Source organism: Xenopus tropicalis, chromosome 7 (genome assembly GCF_000004195.4).
Source record: "Xenopus tropicalis strain Nigerian chromosome 7, UCB_Xtro_10.0, whole genome shotgun sequence".
Classification (NCBI taxonomy): domain Eukaryota; kingdom Metazoa; phylum Chordata; class Amphibia; order Anura; family Pipidae; genus Xenopus; species Xenopus tropicalis.
Window position 1 is genome coordinate 40,868,816 of NC_030683.2, and position 19,720 is coordinate 40,888,535.

Genomic DNA, 19,720 nt, shown 5'->3' on the forward strand with positions numbered 1-19,720 from the left:
TTTTTGCCCCATTTGTTTTCAGTTTTAAGTGTTATTACAGGATGGATGCTCTGTTTAAACTTTTTCCAGAGACTCTTTACACCATCATACACCATTATTGAAGCAGACCCTCAGCAAAAAAACCTTTTAGTATAGCCTCCAATTGACTGTATGGGAAATTTCATTTGCATATTTTGTAGGATATATTTTCTGGATAATGCACTTCCAGTTAATAGATAAACATCAGACTTAGTAAAAGGAGACAATACACTAAATATATTTCTGCTGATGCAGCAAAGTGCCACACAGGAATTAATTTAATGGTAACAACTTTGCATATTGTATGTTTTCAGTTTAAATGCTTTGCTGGTGATTTCACTTTTTCTAGTTTTCAACGACTACTTTTCATTTGAAAGAAGTAATGTTTTACATTTGGCTTCCTGTCTATATAATTAATGCTTGGCATGTTCGTCTGCAAAAACAACGACAAAATATGCTTTATTTGGCTTCCATTCCATCGTGTGCTGTTATTAGGCCAAAGGGACTGCAGCTGCTTTCTTCATAAAATGTTAAATCATTTTTTACTTATCTACTGAAAACCTTTTATCCAAAAATCATCAAACACCAGAAATGGCATTTTCCATAGATTCCATTTTAAGCAAAGATTCAAATGTTTAAAAATGATTTACTTTTTCTCTGTAATAATAAAACATTACTTTGTACTTTATGGTAACTGGTGGCACAACAATTATGTTGGGGTTATTTGATGTTTAAGTGATTTTTAGCAGATTTAAGGTATGGAGATATTGCTGTTTACTAGAGCAGTAACAATATTTATAAAAGGTGATTTAGTTAAATGCCTAAAGGGTCACTTTTATACCACCCTCAGTTCCTGAATGAGAAATTGGACACTTTATGCTATATTTTTAATCCATGACGGGCATGGCTAAATCTGGCCATATATAGACCGATAAAAGCTGCTGCCATAAGTTGAGTTAAGAAAGTCGCTTCTGGCAGTAGTGCCAAGGTTACCGGGGTGTCAATAAGCTGCTCCTGGTAACTTTAAGAGCCAAATTTCCAGTTTTTAAAATGGCAGTTTTGCTCTGCTAGGGCAGAGAGCGCAATAACAATCTCTACACTAGTGATGCGCCATCGAAGGAGCCACCTCAGGTGGCTTAGAGGCCAGAAACTGCAGCCCCTCTAGACAGAGTCTGATTAGGACTGACATGTTAATGCTGTTTTCATAAAACATGATGGGCCAACAATCAGATCAGCTCAGGATCTGTGCTCATCACCAATTAATTTGCAGGTCTGGGTCTACCTTTTGCTATTGCTATTGGGAAGCTCCCTGTAACAGTTCATGGGAGTGATACTACAGGAGCTGAAAACACCCAAAAGAATGCATTTTCGGGCCAACCTCCGCTCTGTGTAGTGGCACACAGGCCAACACTGTGCCTGTCAGTGTAGCTAGACACAGGAGCATATAGGAGCGGAACTGCTTCTTTCCACTTTCCTACAAAACACAGGCGAATAGAAGCAGATCGTATGCAGTGTGCCCTCACCCTAAGGGTGAACACACACGGAGCTATTAGTAGCAGTTATTTGTCGTGGCTACTAAAATAGACAGTGTTGATCATTTACTGATAATTGCCTCTATGTGTGTTTTAGCAGAGGCAGTTCTCAGTATTGTCTATGTCTATGGCATGGTATTTTCTGGCATTTAATAGCTGTGAAAAAGTAGCTGCTACTAGTAGCTCCATGTGTCTTCACCCTTAAAGCATTATTTCAGATATATTTGCTTTTGATTAGCTCCTGAGACATTTACTTATATGTATGCTGGCCTTGTTTGTAATGTAGTGTTAAAGATCCTGATACAGCCCCCCACAGACTAACATTGCAGTTGCCTGACAAATACTAGTAACAGTGCTTTTATGTAACATAAAGCGCAAAGTTTGCTACAGTTCTTGTCACCTATAGCAGCCAATCAGCAAGTAGCATTTTCTGGTCACGTGTAAAAGCAAACATCTTTTCGGGTTACTGCATGTGGGCAAACTTTGTGCCTTTATTACATACGGGGTAAGTCTGTCAGGGCTGTTTCATATTTTTAGACTATTTAAAAGTACAGCACTTAGGTCAATGATACATGAGGAGATTAGTCGCTCCGCAATAAATCTCCCCTAGCAGTGGCAACTAATCTTCTTGATTGCTTTACAACTGGCGACAATATAAATTACCAGTAGGAAAACATATGTCTTGCTTCAGCTTCCTGAAGTTTCCCAAAATTGCCTCACAAAGAAATTTCGAGCAACTTTAAGGGCTCGCGAGTCTTTTTCGCTGATTTCCTGAAATCGCCCTGCCGCGTCTGCCATCCCGCCGGCGACTTACATGTTCGCCGGTGGGATGGCAGGGGTAGGCAACTCGGGGAGATAAGTCACCCGCGAACAGGGAGTTTTCCCCGTGTGCCAGAGCCCTAAAAGGCAAAGCAACACATCTGTTTACCTACTGGTGATTTACATTCTCGCCAGTAGGAACGCTTTTGCGAAGAGTAGTTGACACCGCTAGTGGAGATTAATCTAATCTCCTCATGTGTCGTCGGCCTTAGAGGCATATTTTTCAAAATTTGAATTTGTGAATTTTCAACTCGCTAAACTGTGCACCTTTTTACTTAAAAAGAGGAATCTCAAAACCATAATGAATTAATAACTCGGAACAGAGAAGTCGCATTCTACTCATGGTTTTCAATGAGTCTCCCAACTTTAAAAAGAAAATGTAACTTTAAAGGGGTTCCAGCTCCCCCCCAGCGTTCTCCCCAACATCCTCCAGCTCCCCCCAACATCCTCCAGCATTCTCCACAACATCACCCAGCTCCCCGCAACATCCTCCCCCACCCCTCCCGCTCACCTGCCTGTCTGCCTCCCTGCCTGCTGCGTCCGGCTGCTGCTTCCGCCTGCGTCCCCCGTTTCACTTTTCGCAGCTGCAGATCTTTTATTAGGTTGCGCCTTATGCGTGCTGACGTCACGGGTATGCACGGGGCGCAACTAATAAAATTACCCGCTGACCACCAATGAGCCAAGGGCCTGTAACTCTTTAAATCCACGATCGTTGGGGCCCGGGACAACTGTGCCCCCCTGGAATGTTAATCACGATTGCTGGCAGGGGCTTTTACAAGTGAGATCTCTCAGAAAACCTGCTTTTATTTAATCTGACTCGAGTATAAGCTGAGGGTGAATTTTTCAGCACATTTTTGGTGCTGAAAAACTCGACTTATACTCGAGTATATACGGTATTTGGGTTTTTCCATAAGCACACTTTCCTTTGTACAATAGTAGTCAATGTCATTGCTGTGAGCAGAGAAAGCAAAAGACTGTAGAGATTATGGGCCTGATTCACTAAAGGGAGATAAAAATTATCGCATGCTTTTTTGCGTTAAAAAACGCAAAATAATTTGCGCGCGATTCACCATAGTATTATCGCGTGCGAAAAATCGCCATTTTCGCATGGGTTATTTCTCGCACTAGTTTTACCGTTTTCAGTTAATTTCCGCTCTGAAAAGAATACGATCGCATGATTCACTATAACTTTTGCGCGCTAAATATCGCATTCGGCTATGCGAAAATTAACACCTACTACAGGCAGGCGAAAAATTATACAAAAGTACAGTAAATGATTTTTTGCAATAAAATATGGACTTACAGTGTTATTTATTCAAGTATGTGTTTCCCCTAGAGTGACGCAGCCGCCAGTTTGCAGCGAAATGTTCATTTTTAATACAGTAATTTTCCGCAAGTATTGGCGTGTATGGCTAACATGGCGTGCGTTCATTTGCGCGACTATTTCTATTTGGCTACAAGTGATGAAATGTTTCGCCAGGCATGGATTCGCAGCGAATTTTTGGATGTGCGTTGAATTTTTTTGCGGCGGATTTTTTCATGCGTTTCTCAAAACATTCCGCCAATGGCAAAACGCATGAAAAAATTTGCCACGCAAAAATTCACCGCACATCCAAAAATTTATACAAGCGTCAAAAAATAATAGTCACAGCAACAATTTTTTTGCCCGCACAACATTCGTGGATCTTTCAAAAGATTTGCTAATTTTTCACTAAAGATAACCAGAACACATTTGCTCATCACTAGTGGCTACTATTTATAAGCATCTATTATTTATATGATACCATTTATATGTGGCTAATATTTATATACATCATTTATATGCGGCAACAATTTTTATACACTATTTCTATGCTACCATTCATATGCGGCGACTATTCGCGTAATTTAGCGCATGTACCGGCAAATACCGCATTGAAATAGTCTTTTTGCGAGTTAAATAACGCATGCAATATCGCGCATAAAAAAGCGCGAGTATGCTTATAGTGAATCGTGCGAAAAATCACGGTAAAAATTTTAGCGCACAATAAAAATAGCGCACGTTTTATCACCCTTTAGTGAATCAGGCCCTATGTTTCCCAGCTGCTTCATGACCCTGACAGCTCTTAAATGGAAACTTTTTTTAAATGAAAGTTTTATAATTGTTTTGTATTGGCAAGCAAAAGGGTTTTCTGTTTATTTTGTATCTAGTGCTTACTTTTTAGCTAATTAAGTTAGGCTGGGTGGCATCAGTTACCTGTTTGGCGCCCAGGACAAGTAGGACACATATCATTTAACAGTTTTGCCTAGGAGATTCTGGAGACAATGGAATGCCATCAAATTTCTCCCTTTAGGGCTCTGGCACACGGGGAGCTTTGTCGCCCGCGATTTTTTTACCGGCGCTTTGGCGACAAGACGAACGACAATACACACAAAGAGATTTTCACATGCGTTGAGTTCCAGGCGATCTGCTACCACGAAGGAATAAGCCCTCCCAGGGGGAGGAGTAATCTTGCGTCATAACGCCACGTCTTCGCGCAACGGTATAAACCGCGTGTTCCCCGCGTCTTCACTCAGCGTCTTTGTTACTCGTCTTCATTTGGTGTCTTTGTTACTCGTCTTCACTCGGCGTCTTCCAACGGTGGTACAATGGAATATGATAATAATATGATCATATTGATGGCTCTCATAGTATTGTATTTCTATTTACTACAAAAGGAAAAACAACAGAGGGCAGCTGCTAGAAAATATTGGGTACATCCCATTACAAATCAGCGTCCAAGCAAAGGACAGTTTCATGTACTCTATTGTGAACTACGCAGGTATCCAGAAAAATTTGTGACATTTTTTAGAATGTCAATAACAAGTTTTGATGAGCTTCTGACCATTTTAAAGCCAGGCCTGTCTCGTGCCCGCTCCTTGATGAGGGATCCTATTTCACCGGAGGAAAGATTGTGCCTTACACTAAGGTTAGTATGTTGTATTTTCATATCCATGCACATTTTGGTATGTATGTGTTTTTTTTTTTTTTTTGTATGTATGTGTTTGGTATATTCATGGGTATATAAATGTATGTATGTGTTTGGTATATACATGGGTATATAAATGTATGAATATATGTATGTATGTGTTTGGTATATACATGGGTATATAAATGTATGAATGTATGTATGTGTTTGGTGTATACATGGTATTTAAATGTATGCCTATGAGTATTTTACAATAGTACAGGGCATGACAGTATTTAAAATTTATCAATCCTTTTGTTTTGTTGTTCTTTCAGGTTTTTAGCAACTGGACAGTCGTTTTCTTCCCTGTATTTTCAATTCCTGATTGGGCGAACCACTATTGGGAGAATTGTGCGTGAAACTTGCCTGCTGATTTGGTCTGAGCTGCAAAGGATTGTGATGCCATCGCCTGATGAAAATACATGGGTTGAGATAGCTGAGGATTTTCACAAGAAAACCAACTTTCCTAATTGTTTGGGTGCCCTGGACGGAAAGCATATTAGAGTCACAATGCCTTTTAACAGTGGCTCAAAGTACTTTAATTACAAAAAATACTTTTCCGTTGTTCTTCTGGCTGTTGTGGATGCAAACTATTGCTTTACCATCATTGATGTGGGAGCTTATGGAAGCACTGGCGATGCTAGTGCTTTCCGTAATTCAGCACTGGGACGCCAGTTAACAGAAGGGACCCTTCGCCTACCATTGCCAAAACCTTTGCCTGGAACTGCAGCACCTCCAATGCCTTACGTTTTTGTGGGAGATGAGGCCTTTGGCCTTACTGAAAATATTATGCGGCCGTACCCAGGCTCACAACGGAGTGTTCAGAAAAGGCTATTCAATTACAGATTGTCAAGAGCACGGCGTATGGTAGAGTGTGCATTTGGCATTCTTGCCAACAAATGGCGTGTATTCCATACGGCACTGCAACTGGAACCAGAGTTTGTGGATAAAATTATAAAAGCTTGCTGTGTCCTGCATAATTTTGTTCGGCTACGGGATGGGTACTTTTTTCAAGACACACTAAGTAATGACATTCCAGATGTTCATTGGGCTCCTGTTAGAGGTCCTACAGGAGGGATGCGAGTTAGGGAGCAATTTGCCAATTATTTTATGTCTCCTGATGGAGCAGTACCATGGCAGTTGACCAGAATTTAGTACCATTGAAGGTCATTTCATCTTGTTAAAATGTTTAATAAAGTCTAATTAACGAATTAAAACTGTTGTCTGATTGTCTGTCATTTGTAGAATGTTGATTCCATATTGCATTCAAAGGCCTACAGTGGGGGGGGGGGTACAATACACACTGCCCTTTGTTTTTCCATTAGAAATTCTTTGGAACTACTGTCTGGATGTCTAGAATGTTGATTCCACATTGCATTCAAAGGCCTACAGTGGGAGGGGGTACAATACACACTGCCACAAATAGAAAAGTAATCAGAACAGAACATAGGACAAGAAAGGCCCAGGAGAGTGATAAAGGCAATCTTGCATATGAACACAGGTTATGGAAATATATATAATTATAGGTCTATATATCTATTTTGATATTATGACACATACATACATATTAACATAGGTGTCACAAACTTGTGTATAGAGTATCTATACACACATATATTTGTGACACGCAGGCGTCATTACGTCAACGTAATTAACAAAAGAATTGACGCCTGGTCGTGTTGTCGTGGCGTATTTTCGCACGACGTCGTACGCCTTGACGTCACGCGTTTGCGTGCGTGCGGCCAGCAGCAGTCACATGACTACTAGCAGCCATACTTTGGATCATGGTGGGCATCACTGCTATCAGTGACCAGGAGGCATGGGAGATAGTTGACTATCTCCTGCGCAAATCCTATGATAGCGTGCCTATATGGCAGCCCAATAAAAGGGCACACAAGCAGGCAATTCTGCGGCGCCTGCGCCGCAGGATGCAAGCAAAGTTTGGGTCACACTATAACCGGCGCATATTGCAGCGTCTGTGGTCTGACCTGAAGCGGAGGGATCCTGAATTTATCATGCAGGTGCAGCTGCACGAGAATAGTAAGTGATCCATGCATAAGTTAAAAAACAAAAATGTAGATAACTACCCTACAGTGACTAAACTTCACATTAAATATTATACCAGGGGCCCGTTTACAACATGCAGAGGAGGAGCGGGAGGAGGCTGAAGGGGAGGAGGAAAGGGAGGAGGAGCCGGAAAGCGAGGAGGAGCCTCTTGAAGAGCCTGCTCCGGAGGAGGCAGATTCTTCACTGGGAGTGGCCAGTGAGGAAGGTAAATTAAATTGTATATATTGTATATTGTCCACTCCTGTTTGTAATACCCGGTTTTGATAATGCAATTTATTACATATAGGTTGGCAGGAGCAAGAGGCAGAGCCTCCTATTGAGGAGGAGGCTGAAGGGGGGGAGGAGGCTGTAGAGCCTATTGAAGAGGCAGCAGCAGAGAAGGCTGACTCATCACTGGGCACTCCCAGTGTGGAAGGTAAATGAAATTGCATATATTGTATATTGTCCACTCACTCCTGTTTGTGATACCTGTTTTTGATAATGCAATTTATTCCCTGTAGGTGACCATGTGCAGTCTGAGGAAAACTGGGACTATGCTCGGCTGGTGGCCGAAGTGAAGGCCCTAAAACGAAGGGTGCTGGCCCTGGAGAGGCAGCAATTAGTGTAAAAAAAAATTTTGTATATTGTGTATATAGTTTTATTTTTTTACTTTATTTAAGAAAAAAAAAGTTGCAACCCTTTAATATCTGTGTCATTCCTATTATACAAAATTTAGACACATAAGGTACATTGAAAGTTATACAGAAACACTGCTTCACAAAAAATGTGATTTATTATGAAAAAACGTTAGTGCAAACATCGGCAACCCACTCCCCCACCCCGAAAATTCTTTAAACAGTGCAAACACTTCCCCAAATAGTAAAAAAGTGCAAATATCAGCAAAAATCCCCCAAAAATTCTTTAACAGTACAAACATTCCCCAAAAAGTAAAAAAGTGCAAATATCAGTAAACCATCCCCCAATAATTTAACAGTGCAAACATTCCCCAACAACGTAAAAGTGCAAACTTCAGCAGAAAGGCATTTAAAGGTCCGTGAAAGTGGAGTTTTGTGCATTATCCCATGCTTGGGAAGTTGAAGGGTGGGAAGTTGAAGGGTACTGGTAGGGGTACCATGGATTTGCTGGTGTCGGTGGAACCATGGTGTAAGGGTGTGGTGGGTGAGACACAGACATGCCTTGATTTGCTTGTGGTATAAATCTGACAATATTCTTCAGCAATTCCACTTGCATTGCCGGTCTTTGTGCCTGTGGTACCAACATAATAGTAGGCAGTAACCCTATTACAAATAAATACTCTGGTGTGTCCTCATACGTATTTGTTGGCTTTCTGGCAGACATTGAACTGCACAGCATGGCAATCATTTCTTTTACTTCACCCGATGAAATATCAGTGCTTTTCCTCTTCCTTTTTGCCCCATTACTGCCCTCAGGCTGAGAGGGTGTACAAGGGGAAGTGGTAGTGGGGGGTTGAAGTGGAACTGTGGGGGAATGCTCCGTTGGTGATGTTTCACCTTGATCATTTTCTCCAGCTAAATCCCGAAGGTTCCCCTCCTCTGTATTTTCCAGATTGCCAGAAGTTCTAATGAAAAGACAAAGGTATTACTATTACTGAATGCAATATGGAGTGCAATGTGGAACCAACATTCTACATGGTATAAAAAACAATCTAGACAGTAGTTCCATAGAATTTCTAATGGAAAGACAAAGGGCAGTGTGCATTCAAAGGCCTACAGTGGGGGGGGGGGGGGGGAGGTACAATACAATATGGAATCAACATTCTAGACATCCAGACAGTAGTTCCATAGAATTTCTAATGGAAAGACAAAGGGCAGTGTGCATTCAAAGGCCTACAGTGGGGGGGGGGGGGGGGGGTACAATACAATATGGAATCAACATTCTAGACATCCAGACAGTAGTTCCATAGAATTTCTAATGGAAAGACCAAGGGAATACTTTCCTATTAGCAATGTGGAATCAACATTCTACATGGTAAAAAAAAAAGCAGTTACTATACTATAGCACTATTCCAATAAATTCCAATAAATTTACCACTTACTGTCGTTTTGAAAAAGCAGGAAGAAGGAAAGTCAACCGGTCAGCATAAGAGTACCGTTTCCTTGTGGGTGGTGAAGCACCACTGCGGAAATCATTTTTCTGGGCAGCTACTTCCCTGCGATAGCAATCCCTAATGTGTTTCCACCGCACCTGAATTTCTTTGACTGTAATAAAAAGAGGGAGGAGATAAATATTGTTGCAATATGTACTCAGATTTTTTCCATTATGCACAATACACGATGACTTGGTATAAAGAAATCAGTTACCTTTGGTATTCTTCTCCTCCTCTGAAAGAGATTCCCAACCTTCAACAAGGTATACTGCCACCTCATCCCAAAGATTCTTTCTATTTTGTTTGTTGTGATATATGGGCAAGTCAGTTAGATATAATGCCGGACGTTCCTGCACGAGATCGATGAGGCGCTCAGTATCAAAATGAAGTTTAACAAACGGCATTGTGGAAATGGGAGTGCTTTCCTCAGTGTGTTGTCGTCGGCGTGTGTTGTCGTCGGCGTGTTTTCGCACGGAATGGCTCATTGTACTTTGGCGCGAATACAAAACCTGTTCAAACTCCCCGCCCAAACTGTGTGCGTCATTACGCACGACATGACGTAGGCACCGAATCGTAGCTACTAATCTCCTCGTGTACTACGCTGTACTTGATTTCAGTGCTTGTGGATGGCGAGGCTATTTTGCTCAAGTCGCTCAGAAAAGGGTCTGTGTGCGATTTCGAGCAACAGGCGACTTGAAATAGCCTCGTATGTTTTGGCGCAGGCGATTGCCATTTGGGTCTACTGCCGTTTTGTCGTTCGTCTTGTCGCCAAAGCGCCGGTAAAAAAATCGCGGGCGACAAAGCTCCCCGTGTGCCAGAGCCCTTAAGGGGTGCCCTAATGCCAATCATAGATTTATAATGGATGCAAAACTGAATGAACATTGACACCATTCACAAAGGTACTTGCACCCATAGGTGCTCCTAACAACTTGCGGCAGTTGTTCAGCCTGTTCTGATGATTTACAAGTAGTTGCATGTATTGATGCAAGAGAACTCTGAACTTGCCCTCAGCTTGTGGTGGTAGGTCCAGAGGGGAGTAAACTCAGACAATACTGACTGACAATCACGGACTTCTGGCAAGCCAATGCTGTTATTAAAGGGACAGTATAAACCCCTTTTTCAACATCAGCTCAGTGAATAAGGCATGTGCTGAACATATTTTTTGCCTGCTGTTTTAATTAAGAAATATCTATGGTTTCTGTTATTTCTGGCACTAAAGAAGATTGAAGCCAGTTTCACTTTAGTGCTTCCTGTCACTTCCTGATCCTGACAAACTTTAAATTATCAGTCCACTGAGAAGTCCATGATAACGAGATGCTCAAAGGATTCTGCTTAGAAAGAAAGTGTTTGTTTGTTGAAAGGCAGATAGGGAGCTCTAAACACATTTCCCTGCTTATAAAGAAGAGGCGGGGGGGAGAGTATGGTCATTGAAAATAGACCAACTTTTTAATTAGTGCTTTATAATGGCAAAAATGGAAAATTATGGATTTTTTTTTAAAAGGTTCAAACAAAAGGCAGAATGTAATTTTAACACAATTCCTTTTTATTGTGTTAATTTGTAGCAAAGGTGGTTCTAGGTGTATACTGTCTTTTTAAGCCCATGCATTGGAAGTGACTCCATTCTCAGTCATATACATAGGAAATATACATGGCAACTTGCATATGATTTGGCAAACATATGCTGATTTGTGTCCGTATTGTTGCATGAAATGTGACTTTTCACAACCATGTTTAATAATGCATAGTCATGTAATATTTAAAAAGTATATTATGGGTTAGGACACAATGCTGCTGAGCTCAGATGCCAAAAAGGAAACCAAGAAGGATAATGGTTATTAGAAGAAATGTGAAAATGTCATGGTTGCTATGAAGCAGATTTTCACTGTATTTTATCTTTTTAGGTAGATTTTCGGATTTTTTTAAATAGGCCCTCAAGATGTTCTGTGTTGGTGTTGCTATGATCAGACCAGTCACATCCACGTGTGCCCGACTGAGCTCTTCATATGTTAAGCATGCAAGGTATGTAGTTACACATTCTCTTTATGATCAGTGACTTTTGATTTTTCTGTTTCATCAGTGACCATTTACTTGCTAATTTGTGTTACATTTCCTTATTCATTTGGCCCCAGGGTGGGTGATATCGGGAGAAGATCCACTCCCTTGGCGACCTCGTGTATGGCCACCTTCACACTTTTTGTTTCACTGGTCTCATGCAGGGAATTTTGCCTGCTATCTGGTTGGTAGGACTCAATTATCCTAAGAACCAGGCAGTATCATACAAGTCAAAATGGAAGATAAAACTGAAGTCAGTGAACCCAACAATCAGACAGAATATCTAGTTGCAGGCTGGAAGAAGCTGAATAGGAAAGCTAATACACTTTAATTATAAAATGTAATTATAAAATTATACAAAAAACTCAATTTAAAGGTAAACTTCATCTGTAGCTTTATTTACTTATTAAGCAAATAAAGGTGGTAACATGACAAAGCCAATAAATCTTAATGTTAGCATAGTTGGCGCCAATACAAATACAGCATCTTATTAACTGGAGGTAAATGTTGGGACACATGATGACAGAAATCCCTCTGTATAGTGAATCAATAGGAAGGATATGAGGACAAAAAAAAAAGTTGACATTTTTAAAAAAAAATAATCGGCCATATCATGCTAGGAGGGATCCTCCACCCAAAAACGGATTCTCTTCCTTTTTCTCTCTTGCTTTTCTTCTCTATGCTTCAGAAAAAAGGAAATCAGTTGGGGTAGAAAAAAATCAAGTTTATTTGACACATAGCTAAGTGTGATTCTGAGCAAATGGCCAGAATGGGAATAACAAAAGACAAGGAGGGTTTTTTATACCCTCCTACAAAGGTACAAAGGTACATTTAGGGATGCAACAAAACTACTATTTTTGGATTTGGCCCAACCCCGAACTAAATCTGAATCCTAATTTGCATATGAAAATTAGTATACAGAAGGGTTAAAGAGCACCGCATTTATGTGACAAAAAGCCACATTCAGATTTGGTTCAGCCAGGAGCGTGGATTTGGCCAAATCCGAATCCTGCTGACAAAGGCAGTATCTCGGCCGAATCCTGAACCAAATCCTATGTTCGGTGCATTCCTAGGTACATTATACTCAGTGAAAGGGAGTGGAGGGAGTTAACTGTAGGGGTATAAGCAAGGCCTTGAGAAGGAACAGGTGTTACCTGGGGGAAGCACTTCCACAGCAATAAAACAGTACAGGTATGGGACCTGTTATCCAGAATACTCGGGACCTGGGGTTTTCCAGATAAGGGGTCTTTCAATACCTTTAGTCTACTAAAAAAAGATTTAAAATGTAATTAAACCACTTAGGATTGTTTTGCCTCCAATAAGGATTAATGATATCTTATTTGGTGTCGAGTACAAGCTACTGTTTTATTATTATAGACATAAAGGAAATCAGTTGTAAAAAATAGAATTATCTGCTTATAATGGAGATGCTCCTATGGGAGATGGTCTTCCTGTAATTCAAACTTTCTGCATAACGGGTTTCCAGATAACGGATCTCATACTGGCACATAGTAACTGATAATATCCGCTCTTGAGATATAACACCAATAAAGGAGGAATGAAGGGGTAGCTTGAAACCTCTTCATGGAATCCTTCATGGGCAACTTAAAACTGCACTGACCACTGAAGAGGGTGTATGAATCAGTGAGTAAACTCTGCCTCTGCCTATACAGATTCAGCCATTACAGATATGTTGGATGTTTGGCCTACTATGATAAAGTTGGCCATTATTCCATTACACTTCTCGTCCATCACCAGTTGCACATGGGCTCTTTCTACTATCTTCATTGACCATGTTTATTTAACATAAAGGTGTTAAGCTTTGGGTAAGGGGCTGTTATATTTATAGCATTATATCATATAGAAACCATATATATTAGCAATTATATTTAATTTTTTTGCTGCAGTTTCCTAAGCAGTTACTACTGGCAACTGTCCTTGTGCTGCAGTTAGTGTGGGTGATTTACCAAAATAGGCATTAAATTGCACAAGCACAGTTGCCAATTAGCTATTAGTTGTTTTTTTTAATTCTTTATTTGCATCAAGTCACAAACAGCAGTAAAAAAGAACAACATTCGGCACAAGCGTTCATAGTATAGCATTGGGAAGATATAGATACATTTATGCTGGTTTATGAAAAAAAAACTGGTTTAAAAGTGAAAATAGAAAGGGGAAAAAAGTAAAGTAGAAAGAGAGATAGAAGAGAAGAAGCTGGGAACTCTGTACCATTGGGAGATGGTTTTATAATTGCTTTCCTGAAGTCTACAGCATGGGCTTGTTTGAAGAGTGCATTCTGTCATGCAATCCCATTCTTGTTTTGTAAAGGTCATGTTGAGTTCTTGTTCCCTAGGGGTGTTGCCAAGTCAGGTGGAATATGTTCATGTAATTGTTTCTGTTTTCTGTCCTCCAGAAGTTGGTAGGCTTTAACACTTTTGGGGTAGTCCAGGTTTTGAAGTTTATTGGTCATAGGTTGGGTGGAAATGCCAGGTTATGTAATATAGGTAGGAGTCTAGACTGTGCATTGTTTTTTTTGAGTTTGTGTCAGATTTGAAGGATTCCTGAAGTGATTGAGCCCATGTCGTAGTTGCATGGGCACTTGCCTGCTTGTAACCAGAAGAGCACCTGTAAGGGAATATTTGAGTGCTGTTGTTCGATGTGGGCCCATAGTTTGAATTCTGAGATAACATTTTTTGCAGTACAGACATGTCATAGTAGGTGTACAAGTCCAGTAAGCCAAGACCTCCTCTGTATTTAGGTTGGGTTAAGATAGTACTTTTGTTGCACCTGTTTTTTTATGCCAGATAGGTATAGAGGGGGAAAGGATCGCCTGGAAGTTGCGGAGATCGTTTTGGCGTTTTGGGTACATTGTAGGGTAATGTCTGGAATAGGTACAGGAAATGTGGAAGGATAATTATTTTAATAATTATTAATATTGATGCAGCCTAGCCACGAAAATTCTGGCTTGTTCCAGTTTTTAATTTCTTTTTGGACCTCTGTCAAGAGGGGGGGTTAGATTTTCAGTTATTTACATAAGCTGAAACCCTGATGCCCCGATATGTAAAATGCCTGCTTTTCGGTCTTAAATTGTTTAATTTGGTCTTGTTAAGCTTCTGATAATGGCATAGTGAGCATGCTTGATTTCTGGTAGTTGAATTTCAGATGGCTTGTTTCACCGAAGAGATCAAATTCCTTCATTAGGTTTCACAGTGTTATATCAGGGTTTGTTATGAAAGATACCAGATTATTTCTTTTGGCAACTGTACTTGTGCAATTTGGCACTGGTGGTTGTAAAGGTGTTTGCATTTTCTAAGTAAATTAATAAGTAAATTGTGGCTCAGTTCTGCACACAGGGGAATACAAGCTAATCTGACGTTGGATACACTAAGAGGGTGGTACATGGTAGACAAAGTTATAATGCAGGCTGCTAGGCCAGAGAAGGTCTAGGAACCATAGCAGACAGCAGTGGGTTGTCCCGGGCAGCAGCATTTTATGTGTGTACGAATTGCAACCTGGGAGATCTGAGCTAGGTTGTGTGTATGGGGTTGAGGTGCTTTTGTGCGTGTGGGTTTGTTTAAATGTGTTGTGATTGGCTGTTTGTGTGGGGAGAGTAGGCAGGGAAATGTGTAAATACACATAAATTGGGAAGAAAGAAAGTGTCCAGAGCCAAAGTATAATTGAGGAACTAAAGTTTACTTAAATTTGCAAAAATATGTCTTTTCCCTAAGATGCCCTAATAAATGCACATTGAAAGTGCAATTATATGTCTTTACAAAAGACAAAACTCTCAGTAAATGCCATCTTTACCATAATTCTCTTTATATAGACAATATAGAAACTTTTATTCTAAAATTAGAAAAGGATCATCTAAACTTTTCCTATGTGCCTTTTTCAGTGTGTAATTTTATCCTTAAACGGAACACACATTTAATGCCTAACATGCCATTTGCTAAAATGTTTTACTGTATTCTAGCACAGGAATATTGTGGGAAGGCGGATGGCCTATTTTTTCTGCAGCCTTACATGGTACTTTAGAAATTATAGTCTGTCTGGCAGTAGTGGAAAATAAAATATATGAATGCACATGTTCCTCTTCTGTAAACTGAATATTGGGGAAAGCACATCTTTATAATATAACATGAAATCTTAGGGGCAGATTTATCAAAGTGTAAAGTTAGAGCTTACGGCAATAACATTTCACTACTCTCTATTCATTCCTATGGGATTGGGGCATATTGGGTCAATGGGTGAAAGTTAAGATGGCCATACTGAATGGGCACAAACGACAGGCCTGCCTGACCAATATTTGGCCTGAAATCGGGCAGATATAGATTGCGCAGGTTTAAAAATGAGGTCCCAGAACAATTTCGCCTATACCAGTCATTCTAATTCGCTTGATATCGCCCACCCGTAGGTGGGGATATTGGGAGAAGAGTGTCTCAGTGTATGGCCACCTTTAGAGTACACCATTTGATAAATAAACCTCTTCTGCCTTGTAAGGATAAAGATTGAGGGGGTACCTTGTCCCCAGAGAAATCTCTTCTTTCACAGGTAGCAATGTACCTGAAAATACCTTTTTATCCCGAGCCATTAAAATGCGAAACACTTTACATATGTCAGTTGCATAAATTTGCCTTCGGTCTTTAAAGTGGACCTGTCACCCAGACATAAAAAGCTGTATAATAAAAGCCCTTTTCAAATTAAACATGAAACCCAAAATAATTTTTTTATTACCACATCCATACCCATTATAAAAGCATTTTAAAATCCCAGCTGTCAATCATATAACGCCTGCCCCGCCTCTATGCCTTAGGCATAGAGGTGGGGCAGACAGTTACTTTCACTTTCAATTCAGAACTTCTTAGATGTTGCTGCCCTCCTCACATTCCCCCTCCCTCCGCACCATGTAATTGTGTAACCAGTGCATGGATATGGGTATCAGGTCCCCCCATACTGGCACAGAAACAAGATTTTGGCAGGATACAATGCCTGCTTTGATAACAGTGTCCACAAAATGGCCCCTGCCTGCTTGCTGCAATTGTGAATTCCAAGGCTGAAGAAAATAAGATTAAAATAATTTATATAGTGTAAGTGAAGTTTATTTTGCTTGCCAAACACAATAGAAAACAATTTGAAATTATTTCTTAAGGTGACAGGTCCGCTTTAAATTAGGTCTGTGTCTGATTTAGCTATGATCGTGGAAGACCCTGGCTAAAGCAAGGCAAACTATAAATATGCACAATGTACAGAATTTCAACCTTCATTGGAGTAATTGTGGTGAGTGTCGTTAGGTTGCAAATTGTGGAACTTTTTCCAATTCTACTATGTCACTTTAATTGACAGTATAGCCATAATAATATGCTCCATGTTTTTGTCTGCAATTACTGGTGCTCATAATTTGTTATACCTAAAACTAACAAAAAAACAAGTATAATGTTTAATAAATTGAAATTACCAAGTAAAAGTTGGTGTTAATGTGCCCTAGAAACATAAAAACATTTATAAATGATGTAGGCAAAGTTTGATTTGGTCCAGTAAACTATTGCAGCTGATAGGGATGTGTCAGGATGTGTTAGGAACAGATTGCAGCCTAAAGGTCCCCATACACGGTAAGATCCGCTCGCTTGGCGAGATCGCCAAGTGAGCGGATCTTCCCCCGATATCCCCACCTACGGGTGGGCGATATCGGGGAGCTTGAAGTTAAAAAAAAAATAATCCGATCGTTTGGCCCTGGGGCCAAACGACCGGATTATGTAGGCGGCAATGGGGCAGTCGGTTCGGGGACTGCATCAACGAGCCGATGCGGTCCCCGATCCGGCTGAATCTTTTAACCTGGCCAATCGATATCTGACCAATTTCAGGCCAGATATCGGTCGGCCAGCCCGCTCGTTTCTGCCCCTACACGGGCAGATAAGCTGCCGAGTCGGTCCAAGGGACCGATATCGGCAGCATCTATCGGCCCGTGTATGGGGGCCTTAAGACAATACAGAACATTGTTTTAAAGAAAGGGAAAGCTAAAATCACAGGTTGCAGAGCTATGGAATCAGAGTCACATAAGGGTTGATTCACTAAAGTGCGATAACGCATATTGCATGCTTTTTTTGCTTTAAAATTGACGCGACAAAAAAGCGTGATTTGCTAAAGTATTATCGTATGTGTTAAGTCGCATATCACATGCGTTAATTAGCGTGCAACCGCATGCGTTAATTTTACCACATTGCGTTAATTAGCGCGCAGAAGTAATACTAACGCATGATTCACAAACACTTGGATGCGCTAAATATCGCATTACTCTATGCGAAAATTAACACCTACTTGGAGCAGGCGGTAATTATAGAAAAGTACAGTTCATGAGCTTTTGGCAACACAATATGGACTTTGCAGTGTGATTTATTCAAGTCTGTGTTGGCCCTAGAGTGATGCATCCTCCAGTTTGCAGGGAAATGGTCATTTTAAAAAAAAGTAGTTTTATGAACGTAATGGTGTGTATGGCTAATATGGCGTGCGCGTGATAAGTAGTGCATGTGCGTTAATAAGCGCGTGCGACAAGTAGCGTGCTGCGTTAATAAGCGCGCGTTGCGTCGATTACCCCACGAAAATAGTCTTCACGACTTAAATAACGCAAACAGCATCGCTCCTAAATTAACGCAAATATACTTTTAGTGAATTGTGCATTAAGACGCGAAAAATTAGACGCGATAACATTTTTAACACAAGCTATAAATAGCGCTCAAAATATCGACCTATAGTGAATCAACCCTATAGTTGGAAACAGTTTTAGGTACTTGTCACAAAATAAGAGTCAGCAAAAATGTACTGACTCTGACTCCTAATAAATTTATATTGTAATGGAAAAAAATACAGTATGTTACAATGTTACTATTTCATAGAAAATAATCATAATAAAGTACTTATCTGCTGTAAGAGTAAAGTCCAGTGAGTAGTTGTTTCACTAGTGGGAAGTCCAGCTGAGTTATTATAATATTATTTTTATTTTTTGTCTTTTGTTTAAGCTTTAGGTTTTAGGAATGGTTGTAGTTTCTTTAATAAATAAAATAAAAAGCCACAATGACATTGGCTTAGTTATAGATTTAGACCCAAACTTGAAAACTGACAGGCTTGAATGGCCAATAGGGTAGTGCATCAGATTCCCTAGCCAGTTGTTCTTTGGTTTGTTCCCAAAAGCAGACACCATCTTCATATAGCTTTAACAGTGCTAAGCTTTAGCAGGGATAAATTGCCTTATACTGTATGTTGTGTTCTTTCAATCAACATGGAAAATACATTAGTATATAACAAACAGAGAAGTCGGAGTCTGAAGTACCATAAACTGAGGAGTCAGAGTTGAAGGATTTATGTACAGCATCACATGTATCAGAGTTGAAGGATGTATATACTGCATCCGCTTCGGGTCCTGCTTAGTGAGTGTGGCACTGACATTGTTTTCTGGTCTTCTGGACATCCCTTTGCGGCTTCGGCAAGTGTATGGGAGACATGAGATAAACTGCACACAGTAGCCCAGGCCAAGTGCCTTTTTTGTAGAAGAGGGGCATGGCCAGGGGGAAGATCAACTAGAGTCTCTGGGGGTGTCTAAAGAATTAGCATCCCCCATTGATTTTGGCATTCTTAGTTTCTTACTTCTATGAGTTAAAGCTTATGTTACATTTTCAGATTTTTTAACAGTACACGCTCCTAAATCCAAATACTACCAATATGTTTATTTTTTGTGTTCTCACTCTTCACAGGTATCTGTTTGACTTAAAAGAAAATGATGACATTTGTAGACAAGCTCTGAAATCTGGATCATTTTATGTTTTTCACAATCTCTCTCCATTCCTGCGAAACACAGGCAACAGCTATTCTTTTCCAGCAGTCAGTGCTTCAGGTAAATTATCATCTTCAAGATCTGGGTATACTGGGTACTGCAAAACAGCCCCTGTGTACCACGTATACAGACAGTTTGGATTGGAACACCTGGAGTGTTGCTGTATTTCTGCTTCATAACCAGTAACAGGACTATGGCATTGACCATCCTTTCAGCGCCATGGTCAGCAAATTGTTTTCACATTTTTATTTCTGCGGAAGTGGAAAGTTGATTGGCCATTATATATAGGGAAATTCAGCACAGCTCTCTGAGAACA

The 19,720-nt window shown here is 40.3% G+C and overlaps 1 protein-coding gene across 2 annotated transcripts in view; it reads left to right on the top strand.

The window, feature by feature from the left end:
* Positions 1–19,720, top strand: part of nudt13 (nudix hydrolase 13) — a 47,084-nt gene that overhangs the window by 16,694 nt on the left and 10,670 nt on the right. For both annotated transcript variants that reach the window (XM_002935966.5, XM_012967652.3), the window contains 2 exons: positions 11,432–11,549; positions 19,325–19,464. In XM_002935966.5, the coding sequence (XP_002936012.1) occupies positions 11,467–11,549; positions 19,325–19,464 (223 nt within the window). In that variant the 5' untranslated portion in view covers positions 11,432–11,466. The remainder of the gene's footprint in view (positions 1–11,431; positions 11,550–19,324; positions 19,465–19,720) is intronic.